The 14,654-nt window shown below is 38.2% G+C and overlaps 1 protein-coding gene across 3 annotated transcripts in view; it reads right to left on the bottom strand.

The window, feature by feature from the left end:
- Positions 1-14,654, bottom strand: part of OGT (O-linked N-acetylglucosamine (GlcNAc) transferase) — a 46,502-nt gene that overhangs the window by 14,317 nt on the left and 17,531 nt on the right. For all 3 annotated transcript variants that reach the window (XM_017659554.3, XM_017659551.3, XM_017659553.3), the window contains exons 6-18: positions 12,486-12,565; positions 11,800-11,995; positions 11,409-11,549; positions 10,717-10,817; positions 10,427-10,580; positions 10,237-10,338; positions 9,862-10,041; positions 9,029-9,187; positions 8,793-8,882; positions 1,569-1,694; positions 1,004-1,174; positions 776-892; positions 513-683 (exon numbers count right to left, since the gene is read on the bottom strand). In XM_017659554.3, coding sequence (XP_017515043.1) covers positions 513-683; positions 776-892; positions 1,004-1,174; positions 1,569-1,694; positions 8,793-8,882; positions 9,029-9,187; positions 9,862-10,041; positions 10,237-10,338; positions 10,427-10,580; positions 10,717-10,817; positions 11,409-11,549; positions 11,800-11,995; positions 12,486-12,565 — 1,788 coding nt within the window. The remainder of the gene's footprint in view (positions 1-512; positions 684-775; positions 893-1,003; positions 1,175-1,568; positions 1,695-8,792; positions 8,883-9,028; positions 9,188-9,861; positions 10,042-10,236; positions 10,339-10,426; positions 10,581-10,716; positions 10,818-11,408; positions 11,550-11,799; positions 11,996-12,485; positions 12,566-14,654) is intronic.

Raw genomic sequence — 14,654 nt, 5'->3', positions numbered from 1 at the left:
TCTCTTACTAAAGTACCCAAGTACACAATATGGATCTACTGGACATATACTGCATTACTGTGGCTATGACATGGGCCCTAATGTAATTCAATTCAATGGAGAATACAAACCTAGGGAATTACAACATGTTGTGCTAAATGTAAAGATTTTTCCCAAATATTACAGAAGCAAAAAATACAGGTACCAGTGGAGCAGGGAAGGAAAGGTTAGGGAAAAGGAAAGGAATGGATTACTGGAGGAGCTAAACTAAAACTGTATGATGCCTACTATAGTTCACTGTTGATAAGAGTAAAGCCACAGGCAGGGAATGATATTAAGACAGTAGATTCTCATTAACCCATCCACTGGCTGAATACAGGAGACCTGTTAAAATCAGACACATCTATGTAAGATGCCAATTTCCACTGAATTCATTTCCTCACCTATAAAGAAGGAATAATGATGCTTACCTCCTGGAATTATGAGCATTAGAGGATATAAGTGCATATGTGGTAGTATATTTTTATTCTCACCTGGGTAGTTGCCAGTCCATTGCTAATACTGAATCCATTAATTGTTATCTGAATTTGTCCTCTGTTAATCATTTCAATAACTGCTTCTGCAATAGTATTCATAGGAATGACAGGCATATTAAGAGCAGTATTACTGCTGTCCACATTGTCTCCTCCATCAGGATATTTCATCTTTTTAAGAAATGACACAAAATGCATCATTAGGGAAAAGATCCCAAATGCATGTAATTTTATTTCAATGACAGTATTGTCTAGGTTCTGACCTTGACGATTTTCACATCTGGTAGACTATCAAGAAATGCTTTGAGGTCAATGCCATTTAGAACAATCCGGTTGTCATAAATGTGCCCATTGGACTTAAAATCGATGACTGCTTTTTTCTAATAGAAAAAAAGTTTCAGAAATGTCTTTTAGGATGCATAGCAATAATACCAAGGCAATAAATGACTGCAGTTCTTTCCAAGTCCCCTATACACTGTTTTTCTGCCTACCTTCAGGTGAGGGAACATATTAGCATGATCACCAATAAAGAAAGTATGGGGCATATAAGCCAATTTCTCAGAATACTGCTCAGCAACTTCAGCTGGTGAAGTTTCCTGATCAGTAATGATATAATCCATGAAAAGCGCACCGCTAGTCCCAGGGTATCCCAGCCACATTGCCTGAAAAAAAAAAAAAAATCAGACCAAAACTGACTAGGAACCTTCATCAAAAGGGTCCAAAATCAAGTAAACAAACAAGGAAGATTGATTTCCTCTGCAAAGACTAATCAGGTAGTATTTTAGGCTAGCTTTCAAAGTGCTAAAATGGTTTTCTAATTTATAAGGTAGAACTGTTTATACCAAACTATGAATTACACATTTCCATATATATGTACCTGTAGCCACTGTGTTCTTCCTCAAAATTCTTTGGTCCTGTGCACTTCAAGAACTATACTTTTTTTCTCAAGTCAAGCATGTCTGCCCTATTGTTTCAAATGCCAGGTAACCAGAGGGAGAAAAAAAAATCACTGTCTTTTTAGCCCAATGAACATTGTTGAGTGATTAATTCCTTCACCTGAATAGGAGCTGGCCTGAGAGCAAAGAGTTCATTTCGAGCTCCCTTGGTATAGCCATTCATATTTACAAGAATGTGTATACCATCCTGATGGATACGATCAGCTGCTTTTCCATTGCATGGAATCTGTGGGATTAAAAAAAATGAGAAATCACCATGTATAACCTCAGGCTAGTTCAATTACTTTTAATAGCGTTAAAAAGAATTCAGATTCCCAGATGCAAAAGTGGTAAGAATACAAATTACATTAATGAAGGGTAAAAATATGGTGAATTACCATTAAAATGGATCCAAAGCATTAAAGAAACAGAACACAGGAGAGTTTACCTCTAGATTGAATATACAAATAACAAGGCTTTGGAGAGGAACGGGTATCTGAAATGGGCCTTCAGAGATGGATAGGAGTTTGAGGAAGTTGGACAGACCACAGTATGAGCCAAGAACAGTTTGAACAAATAAGCAAAGTAAAGTGCGTGGTAGGTTTAAAATACTATGAGTACTGAAGAACGACTTCTCCAAAGAAATTCAGATGGCCAACAGGCACATGAAAAGATGCTCCACACTGCGAATCATCAGGGAATTGCAAATTAAAACTACAATGAGTTACCACCTCACACCAGTTAGGATGGCCAACATCCAAAAAACAAGCAACAACAAATGCTGGCGAGGATGCGGAGAAAGGGGAAATCTCCTACAGTGTTGGTGGGAATGGAAATTAGTTAAACCACTGTGGAAAGCAATATGGAGGTTCCTCAAAAAACTAACAATAGAAATACCATTTGACCCAGGAATTTCACTCCTAGGAATTTACCCTAAGAAAACAGGATCACACATTCAAAAAGACATGCACCCCTATGTTTATTGCAGCACTATTTACAATAGCCAAGAAATGGTAGCAACCTAAGTGTCCATCAGTAGATGAATGGACAAAGAAGAGGTAGTATATATACACAACGGAATATTACTGAGCCATAAGAAGAAAAGAAATCCTGCCATTTGCAACAACATGGATGGAGCTAGAGGGGATTACTCTCAGTGAAATAAGCAAGGTGGAAAAAGACAAAGTACCAAATGATTTCACTCATCTGCGGAGTATAAGAACAAAGCAAAAACTGAAGGAACGAAACAGCAGCAGAATCACAGACCCCAAGAATGGACTAGTGGTTATTACCAAAGGGAAAGGAGTTGGGGAGGTTGGGTGTGAAGGGAGGGAGAAGGGGATTAAGGGGTATTATGATCAGGCACATAATATAGGGGGACACAGAGAAGGCAGTATAGCACAGAGAAGACAAGTAATGACTCTATAAGCATCTTACTATGCTGATGGACAGTGACCGTAATGGGGTATGTAGTGGGGACTTGATAATAAGGGGGAATGTAGTAACCACAATGTTGCTCATGTGAAATCTGAGCATAAGATTGTATATCAATGATACCTTAATAATAAATAAATAAAATATGGTGAGTGGATCACTCTAAGGTACAGGGTATACACGAGAGCAAATGATGGGTGAGAAGTATTGGCAAACACGGTTGTGTTCAAACTCAGAAAGGTTATGAAGGCCATCCTGAAACATTTAGACCAGTCAATTAGCAGTTGAGAGACTCAGAGGTAGAAGGTGGTATACTTTTTGTCCACGAAAAGTCCAACTGTACATCAAAAATGGTCTGGCATACCTCTAAAGCAACAACCATATTGCACAAGATGTTGGTACACATTATTTAATAAATGCCAAGAGTCTCACAAGCCTTATGCTAGGACTTCAATGATTCATATATGAATTACTAGTATACTATACACTGCATATATTTTCTTATCACCATCACCAAAGTGGTCAACAGAATTTTATACAGAAAAAAATTAGTCTACACCCTCAGCAAATTAATTCCCAAACAAGTTTTCATCTTAATTTATCATAAAACTTTTGCCCGTGAGGAAACAGCAATAGAGCAAGTATAGAAATACAGAAAACCAAAGGCAAAGGCCCATAAAACTCTTTGAATGACCTATTTATTCTTCTTCAAAGTTACCATTTTATTCAATTTATTCAGTTAATATTAAGTGTCTACTCACTCTTAAGAGAAATTGAAGAGGACACTAACAAATGGAAACTCATCCCATGCTCTTGGCTATGAAGTATTAATATTGTCAAAATGACCATCCTGCCTAAAGCAATCTACAGATTCAATGAAATCTCTACCAAAATAACAACAGCATTCTTCAATGAACTGGAATAAATAGCTCTAAAATTCATATGGAACCACAAAAGACCCCAAATAGCCAAAGCAATCCTGAAAAGGAAGAAGAAAGCAGGTGGGATCTTGCTTCCCAACTTCAAGCTCTACTACAAAACCACAGTAATCAAGACAATTTGGTACTGGCACAAGAACAGAGCCACAGACCAGTGGAACAGATTAGAGACTCCAGAAATTAACCCACACATATACGGTCAATTAATATACGATAAAGAAGCCATGGACATACAGTGGGGAAATGACAGCCTCTTCAACAGCTGGTGCTGGCAAAACAGGACAGCTACATGTAGGAGAATGAAACTGGACCATTGACTAACCCTATACAAAAGTAAACTCAAAATGGATCAAAGACCTGAATGTAAGTCATGAAACCATTAAACTCTTGGAAAAAAACATAGGCAAAAACCTCTTAGACATAAACATGAGTGACCTCTTCCTGAACATATTTCCCCGGGCAAGGAAAACAACAGCAAAAATGAGCAAGTGGGACTACATTAAGCTGAAAAGCTTCTGTACAGCGAAAGACACCATCAATAGAACAAAAAGGAACCCTACAGTAAGGGAGAATATATTTGAAAATGACAGATCCGATAAAGACTTGACGTCCAGAATATATAAAGAGTTCACATGCCTCAACAAACAAAAAACAAATAACCCAATTAAAAAATGGGCAGAGGAACTGAACAGTTCTCTAAAAAAGAAATACAGATGGCCAACAGACACATGAAAAGATGCTCCACATCGCTAATTATCAGAGAAATGCAAATTAAACCCACAATGAGATATCACCTCACATCAGTAAGGATGGCTACCATCCAAAAGACAAACAACAACAAATGTTGGCGAGGTTGTGGAGAAAGGGGAACCCTCCTACACTGCTGGTAGGAATGTAAATTAGTTCAACCATTGTGGAAAGCAGTATGGAGGTTCCTCAGAATGCTCAAAATAGAAATACCATTTGACCCAGAATTCCACGTCTAGGAATTTACCCTAAGAATGCAGCACTGCAGTTTGAAAAAGACAGAGGCACCCCCATGTTTATCGCTGCACTATTTACAATAGCCAAGAAATGGAAGCAACCTAAGTGTCCATTAGTAGATGAATGGATAAAGATGTGGTACATATACACAATGGAATACTACTCAGCCATAAGAAAAGGGCAAATCCTACCATTTGCAGCAACACGGATGGAGCTGGAGGGTATTATGCTCAGTGAAATAAGCCAAGTGGAGAAAGAGAAATACCAAATGATTTCACTCATCTGTGGAGTGTAAGAACAAAGGAAAAACTGAAGGAACAAAACAGCAGCAGAATCACAGAACTCAAGAATGGACTAACAGGCACCAAAGGGAAAGGGACTGGGGAGGATGGGTGGGTAGGGAGGGATAAGGGGGAGGGAAGAAGAAGGGGGGTATTAAGATTAGCATGCATGGGGGGGTGGGAGAAAGGGGAGGGCTGTACAACACAGAGAAGACAAGTAGTGATTCTACAACATTTTGCTATGCTGATGGACAGTGACTGTAAAGGGGTTTATAGGGGGGACCTGGTTTTACAGAGGATCAAAGCCTTAGTTGGCTAGCCCAAAAATGAACTAAGATACGATATGAAAAAGAACTTCCAACATCAGCACTCTCTGGAAGACTCATACCAGAAGATGATCATCAAAAAACCCCTACAAAGATCCACGTGCTGCTACAGGTGTAGATGCACTCATCCCACTGGTTCCTGGACTTGCCATGGGAATGAAGAAGGAGATATCTAAGCTGGCCTGTGCATACAGTAAAACAACAAATTTGACTGGATCTATACTGTTGGAACTCAACCAAGAATTAGGAGAAGTGCAAATTGTAGCACTCCAAAGTCTTACAACTACAGACTATCTACTGTTAAAAGAACATATGGGATGTGAACAGTCCCCAGGAATGGGCTGTTTTAATTTGTCTGATTTCTCTCAAACTGTTCAAGTTCAGTTCAACAATATCTGCCATATCAGAGATAAGTTTTCACAAATGCCTAAGGTGCCTAACTGGTTTTCTTGGTTTCACTGGAGATGGCTGGTAATTATAGGTATGCTTTGGTTATGTAACTGTACTCCTATTATGTTAATGTGTGTGTACAATTTAATTAGTAGTTTAAAACTTATACATGCTTATGTTACTCTACAAGAAGATATGTCAAAGAAATAATCAATCTTCCCATGTTTTCTTCCGCCTGCTACTTCTATAGCTTTTCTTCTTCCTTCCTAATTACAACCCTTAAATAGAATTCGTGCCTCAAATCGAATTTACCGAGTATCATAATTCTTCCAAGTGGTAAAGATACCTCAAGACAAATGCTGGGCATGGAAGCCACAGGGCATAAATATGCAAAGAAGTAAAAAACTAACCTTTTCAAACAATAAGACTTCTCTCTCACTTACCAACTTTACATTTCCCTGTATGGCCCCGGAAGATGACTGGTTAGCCAAAGACGGGTAAGATTCCTCAGAGGGAGGAACAACCTAAGACAGGCACAGTCACAGGGGGGCCATCAGGTGAGAAATTGTTGATCAACAGAGGTGAGGCTTAGAACCTCTCCCCCCCTGTTCTGAGAGAAATATGCTGCATCCGTGGATGTTTTATTGCCCTTGTCTAGCTTGGATTAACACATAGTCTACAGACACACACCTGATCATCTACATTAGATCTCTTACAACACTAAACTATGTTTTCTACCTTTATCTTGCATCTACCTACCACTTCAGCATTTTATTAAAAATAATAATAAAGAGAGAAATGTGGTATCCACATATAAATCAAGTATAAAAATCAAATGAATATTCATATTTGGACTGATTGTTTATAGTTCATAATGCATGATCAAAACCGAAAGTTTCTGTGATGACTGCCCTTGTACTGTTCACCATGTAATTTATTCACTATGTAAGAATTTGTTCTCCATGTAAGAACTTGTTCGTTATGCTTCAGATTGGAGACTGATGAAAATTAGGCTTGGGTGGATTAATGATTGTGCATTGAGCATTGACTCCCCTATACAGAATTTTATTGTTGTTAACAACCATTTGATCAATAAATAGGAGAGATGCCCTCACAAAAAAAAAAAAGAAAAAAGTACACACTTCCAATTGTAAAATAAATAAGTAACCGGGAATATAATAAAAATATTGTAACAACTTGGTATGGTGATAGCTGGCACCTAGAATTATCATATATATAAATGTTGAATCACTCTGTTGTACACCTGAAACTAATGTAATACTGTGTGTCAACTACCCATTAATAAAAAATAATTATTTACAAAAAAAAAAGCCATGGACATACAGTGGGGAAATGACAGCCTCTTCAACAGCTGGTGTTGGCAAAACAGGACAGCTACATGTAAGAGAATGAAACTGAATCATTGTCCAACCCCATACACAAAAGTAAAATCAAAACGGATTAAAGACCTGAATGTAAGTCATGAAACCATAAAACTCTTGGGAAAAAAAGGCAAAAATCTCTTGGACATAAACATGAGTGACTTCTTCATGAACATATCTCCCCAGGCAAGGGAAACAAAAGCAAAATTGAACAAGTGGGACTATAGCAAGCTGAAAAGCTTCTGTACAGCAACGGACACCATCAATAGAACAAAAAGGCATCCTACAGTATGGGAGAATATATTCATAAATGATAGATCCGATAAAGGGTTGACATCCAAAATATATAAAGAGCTCACGCACCTCAACAAACAAAAAGCAAATAATCCAGTTAAAAAATGGGCACAGGATCTGAACAGACACTTCTCCAGATAAGATATTCAGATGGCCAACAGACACACGAAAAGATGCTCCATGTTGCTAATCATCAGAGAAATGCAAATTAAAACTAAAATGAGATACCACCTCACACCAGTAAGGATCGCCACCATCCAAAAGACAAACAACAAATGTTGGCGAGGTTGTAGAGAAAGGAGAATCCTCCTACACTGGTGGTGAGAATGTAAATTAGTTCAACCATTGTGGAAAGTAGTATGGTATTTCCTCAAAAAACTCAAAATAGAAATACCATTTGACCCAGGAATTCCACTCCTAGGAATTTACCCTAAGAATGCAGCAGCCCAGTTTGAAAAAGACATATGCACCCCTATGTTTATTGCAGCCCTGTTTACAATAGCCAAGAAATGGAAGCAACCTAAGTGTCCATCAGTAGATGAATGGATAAAGAAGATGTGGTACATATACACAATGGAATATTACTCAGCCATAAGAAGAAGAAAAATCCTACCATTTGCAACAACATGGATGGAGCTAGAGGGTATTATGCTCAGTGAAATAAGCCAGGTGGAGAAAGATAAGTACCAAGTGATTTCACTCATCTGTGGAGTACAAGCACAAAGAAAAAATGGAAGGAACAAAAGAGCATCAGACTCACAGAACCCAAGAATGTACTAACAGTCACCAAAGGGAAAGGGACTGGGGAGGACGTGTGGGAAGGGAGGGATAAGGGATAAGGGAAGGGGGGGAAGAGTCAATTACTATTAGCAGACATAATGTAGGGGGGTGCATGGCGAGGGTTGTACACCACAGAGAAGACAAGTAGTGATTCTATCGCATCGTACTATGCTGATGGACAATGACTGTAATGGGGTTTGTAAGGGGGACTTGGTGAAGGGGGGAGCCTAGTAAACATAATGTTCCTCATGTAATTATAGATTAATAATACCAAATTTTAAAAAAATTAAGTGTCTGCTGTCACAAGTACAGGCTCAATCCCCAGAGTTTTATGTCCAAGCACAAATATACATTTCTTTCATTTGCAACCTCAGCAAGATCCATGCCAATTACAAATGTAAATGATCAAGAAAGTAGTATCAAATCAATTATCCATATGCAGCAGATATTAAATACCTGTCATGAAAAATACAGTCTATATGCCAGTAGTTTTATTCACTATTTGCTCAAAATAAGAAGTCGAGAGTGTAACCTACCTGAGAAAGATCAATGAAATGATTGGCTTCTGCCATCACCTTCACTCGGAAGTTTGTGCCATCATCTGGGCTCAGGGCATAACAGAATACCTGAAAGGCAGCACAGGGTATATTTAATAATTGCAGCTCAAATCTTTCCAAAAGACACTAGCTTAACACATGATGGTGACAATAAAGCCATCACTATGGGTTTGTTTTATAAATAAATGACAATGCCAAAGAAACACCAGTCTTACCTCAAACTTATCAGGATTGTGCATGCCTGGAATAGACTGCATGAGGTGAGAAGTAGGATGATTCCCAAAGTCAGAACTCACATACCCTACTCGCAGCCGACCATCACTGAGCTTCAAGTCTTTTGGATGTTCATACAGTGGTTTATGAAGGACATTAATCTACCAATGGAATCCAATTGTCAGTCAAGGCTATACCTAAATTTTCATCTATGTAAAAATGACTAAAAACACAACACCAAACCTGAACCTCAGACCTGTTGGGAATAGCTTGTCCAGAATACTTCATTAAATTCATTAACCAGTTCAATGCAGCCTTAGCAGTTTATGTAACATGCTTCATACTTTGACCTGTTCCTGAAGCCTATGGATAGCCCAAGCAAATTTAAACCTTGTAGGAGGGAGGCAGTGTGGACAAAGCATGACAAACCCTGCATCTTAGAAAATTCTATAGGGAAGCATTTTTTAAAAACAAAATTACACCCAGCAGCACTCCAGTCTACTCTGCCAAACAAACTGCCACCTTTGATCGAGTAGCACTGTAATTCTCAAAGATGAGTATAAAATATCACTTTATTGAAAAGTATGGTGTTCAAATTAAAGGAAAACACCAACAGTTAGTATTTTGTTTAAAGAGTCCACGTTATGAGATGGAGAGAGTTATGACTGCAGCAGGACATAATGGAAGAGGCTTCTGGGCTGGCTAACAAAACTTGTTTTCAATTTGAGTAGTGTTCACTTGGTAATTAATTCATCAAGCCACACATTTGATGCCTGTCACTTTCTGTATTTGTGTTTTATTTTACAACAAAAAGGTTAAAACCAAAGAATCGTACCTTATCCAAGCAAAGGTTCCCATGCCGCTCAGCAATTGCCTTCCTGAAGCCATGAGAAAGAGGATACAGCATACTATGATGAGGATGCACAGAAGGCAACCTATTTTTCTCTAACTGGTCAGCCACAATACTGACCAACTTCTTCATTCGCTCATCATAGTCTGTCCAATCACAAACAATCTAGAAGAGGCAGAAAGAAGTTATTATCCAGAAACCCTATTACAGGATTTGCCATTTTATGTGTCTCTGGCCTGAAGTAATGTCAGACACATATTAAAAAACACTGTCTCCAGTCAGGCTTGGATTAATATGGCACATAACAATTAAAAAGAGATTACAACACTGAAAGACAATCACTGGCCTATTATTCCTTACCTGCAGGCAATGAGCCAAATTACAATAAGCATCAGGAAAATCAGGTTTAAGTTTCAGAGCAGTGCGGTAAGAAGCTATTGCTTCTGGAATATTCCCTGAATCCTGGAAATAGATAAAGTGGTATGGTTAAACATTTTCATAAAATTAAGCATTAAGTGCTAAGATGAACAATTACAATAAACAGTAGTACCTTGTGAATGGAAGCGAGATTGCTGTGGGCATCTGCAAACGCAGGGTTAATCTGAATGGCACGAGTGTAACACTGCAGGGCTCCCTGGACATCCTGCATCTCCTTTAGAGTGTTTCCCATGTTAGAGTAAGCATCGGCAAAGGTAGGGCTGATTCTAAAGGGGAAGACAAAAACTTTATCTAGCACAAAACCCTTTAACCCCTTATAATGTTAATTTAGATGTCATCATTAAAAACCACATGCCAAATGTAAAAAATTTGAAGACAAAGAAAGAAGGCTGAGTCTCTTACCGAATAGCCTCCTTATAATGCATAAGAGCTTCCTGCAGTTTTCCCTGCTGCTGCAGTACACTTGCTAAATTTGAATGGGCAGCAGCGAACTCCGGGAAGACCTAGAAAGAGCCAAGATGGTAACAGGTTTTACACAACACTTCTCAAAACAGCAGCAGTAACTTGCCACACCAAGAACTTGGCTGAAATACCTTTTTATCTGTTACACTTCTCTCCACCTTCTCTATGTCTACTCACTTTTCAAAGCTGAATAGCTCAAACTCTACCTCTTCCTTTTATACCTTTGTTTCAAAACATGAGGTAGACCTCTCCTCATCTTAGTTTATGCTGATTACTCTGGCATCCTTCTCTTCTGAAATTTCTCTCTTCTAAACCCATACCACACCTGCCAACCACCATTACAGCCATCAGGCACTGAAACGATATTCTTATTGGTAACTTTTCTTTAACTGTTGCTTAGTATTTTTTTTGTGTAGATCTTATCTACCCATGAAATAAACGCAATGTAAAGATTTGCTTGAATGTCAACACAGGCTCTTACTCATACCTTAGATACTCAATTACCGGTTTAATGAATGATTCAACCACTACTTATCTTTTACAAAAGAGGTGGGTGACATGGGCAGATTTAACAGTCTTCCTTCTACTATCACACAGACAAAACACCCAGCCCACAACCACCCTTAACCTACTTCTAATGCTTTACGATACAAACGAACTGCCTCTTCAATGTTTCCTTGTTCTCGTTTGATATTGGCTAGGTTATTCAGGGAGTCTGCATGGGTGGGACACAGCCGGAGAGCTGTATTATAACAATCTTCTGCTTCAGCGACCTAGAAAACAAAACAAACTATTCACAATCTATACAGAGGAATCATAGAGCCACCACCGATGTTCTAACAATTGCTTACATAAAGCCTAGTGGCTGGTAATATTCCACAAAAAGATATTTTCAGTATTCTTCCTTTCAACTAAATTTCCAAAGTAAAACAATTTACCACCTCACTACTTAATAACAATATGTATAAAAAAAAGACTTTTTAAGTCCTACCAAGTAAAAAGAGACTGAATAAAAATCCTTACACTGCCCTTCTCTTTGAGAGCATTGGCTAGGTTGCAGTAAGCATCAGGGAAATGTGGTTGCAGTTCAATAGCTCGCCTGTAGGTGTCTATTGCCAGATCTATCAAGCCTTGCTCATAGTATACACAAGCCAGGTTGCCATGTACCACTGCATGATTTGGACTCAAGCTTAGGGCTCGAAGGTAAGCTGCCACAGCTCTGTAGATAAAAATAAAAAAAACACACATACACACACAATGCAACTAACTTTTAACAGATGCTTGGTTACAATTAATTCATGCTATACTAAACTTCAAATCAAAATTGCACCTTTATAAAATGTATTTTTACAATGAAAAATTTCCTATTCCCACATAATAGGCTTTCCTTTGACAATAAAAAAATGTTACAAGTCAGGATTTACTTTTCTGAAAGGAATAATTTAGTCTCAAAGATAACCATTTTGGCAGTTTTACAACAAAGGAATTTTCAACTGAATTCCTACTGAGAAGGATAATGGCTTTGAGGAAAGCCAAGAAAGAAAAGTCAGGCAACAATACATAAAAATAAAAGGTAATACAACAGACATAAGGGAAAATCAACATACTAGAAAATTTCAATGGACCACTGTCTAATTTTAGTCCAAATTCTCAAGTGTCAATATAACAAAGACCCAAGAATATGTATCAAAAACTGAACATTCTCTCACCTGTCAAATATCCGTGCCTCTTTCAATACATTTCCTAAATTGATATAAGCATCCAGAAAATTGGGGTCAAGGGTGACAGCCTAAAAATTACAAGAGACAGTTATCTGATGCAAGTCAGGATTTTAGATTAACTTCCCAATTACAATTTTTATTCTTAGGTAATTTCAGACCTCCAACTAACCACATTTTCTAGTATGACTAAATCTTACTTCATTTTTAAAACCCAGTTGTTTTAGTACTCCCTCATTACTCACAACTCTCAGTGTTATCAAAATAACTTTTCTCAGGTAATATGAGAGCAAAAAGTGTCCTGAAGGGAAAAATTTTAAATTGGGTGGGCTTCACTTCTATTGAGCTGAATAATTTCTAATGGTTGGTCCTGTTTTATTCAAGATTAAGAAGCCTAACTCTAAGAAATACTGGCAGGCAGCAAGCTCTAACTGAAAAAGGAACTGTCTACCTCATTAACAGCAGCTATGTACTCAGGAAGGCCTTAGTAAGGTATGACATTAGAGCTATACACTCAGTGAGATACATTACTTCAAGGAGATACTATGCAATACATGGTTTCATCCAAATAGTTCTAAAGTTGTCTTAAAATACGGCCAGATACAGCTAGAACAGTGATTCTCAACTTTGGCATTCCATATTTTTTATAAGCTCCACAGGTGCAACCAAGGAAGAGAACCACTGAGCAAGAGAGGTGGGCACTCTGACAGTGTAATAAATGCAAACCGTAAGTGAAATACTGAAAAGGTAGAGGTAGTTCCTACAGTATGGGAGAATATATTTACAAATGACAGACCCGATAAAGGGTTGACATCCAAAATATATAAAGAGCTCACACATCTCAACAAACAAAAAGCAAATAATCCAATTAAAAAATGGGCAGAGGAGCTGAAGAGACAGTTTTCCAAAGAAGAAATTCAGATGGCCAACAGACACATGAAAAGATGCTCCACATCGCTAGTCATCAGAAAAATGCAAATTCAAACCACAATGAGGTATCACCTCACACCAGTAAGGATGGCCACCATCCAAAAGACAAACAACAACAAATGTTGGCGAGGATGTGGACAAAGGGGAACCCTCCTACACTGCTGGAAGGAATGTAAATTAGTTCAACCATTGTGGAAAGTAGTATGGTTATTTCCTCAAAAAACTCAAAATAGAAATACCATTTGACCCAGGAATTCCACTTCTAGGAATTTATCCTAATACAGCAACCCAGTTTGAAAAAGACAGATGCACCCCTATGTTTATCACAGCACTATTTACAATAGCCAAGAAATGGAAGCAACCTAAGTGTCCATCAGTATATGAATGGATAAAGAAGATGTGGTACATATACACAATGGAATATTATTCAGCCATAAGAAGAAAACAAATCCTACCATTTGCAACAACATGGATGGAGGTAGAGGGTATCATGCTCAGTGAAATAAGCCAGGCAGAGAAAGACAAGTACCAAATGATTTCACTCATATGTGGAGTATAAGAACGAAGAAAAAATGGAAGGAACAAAACAGGAGCAGAATCAAAGAACCCAAAAATGGAATAACAGTTACCAAAGGGAAAGCGACTGGGGAGGATTGGTGGGAAGGGAGGGATAATGGGGGGAAAAAAGAAAGGGGGCACTATGATTAGCATGTATACTGTGGGGGGAGGCACAGGGAGGGCTGTGCAACACAGAGGAGACAAGTAGTGACTCTACAGCATCTTACTACGCTGATGGACAGTGACTGCAATGGGGTTTGTGGGGGGGACTTGGTGAAGGGGGGAACCTAGTAAACAATGTTCCTCATGTAATTGTGGATTAATGATACCAAAATAAAGAAAAAAAAGGTAGAGGTAGTAACTGTGAATATATATTAAAGATTCATAAAGAACACTTCCTCTTCACTAAGATGGCAACTCTGGAGTAAAGACATGACACACTTAACCTAGATTGTCTAGTGATAGGTGTCCACCTCAAAAGCTTTTAACTTTTTATTATGGAAAATTTCAAATATACACAAAAGCAGAGGACTATTAACAAACCCCCAGGTCTCCATTATCCAGCTTCAACAATTAGCAGATCATGTTCAATCTTATTTAATCTACATTCCAACCTAACTCCACCTCTTTCCAGATCATATCAAAGCTAATTCCAGACATATGAGCACATCA

This window comes from Manis javanica, chromosome X (assembly GCF_040802235.1).
Source record: "Manis javanica isolate MJ-LG chromosome X, MJ_LKY, whole genome shotgun sequence".
In the NCBI taxonomy this organism is placed as follows: domain Eukaryota; kingdom Metazoa; phylum Chordata; class Mammalia; order Pholidota; family Manidae; genus Manis; species Manis javanica.
The sequence above is the reverse complement of the archived record's forward strand: the minus strand, read 5'-3'. Positions and strand labels throughout refer to the sequence as shown.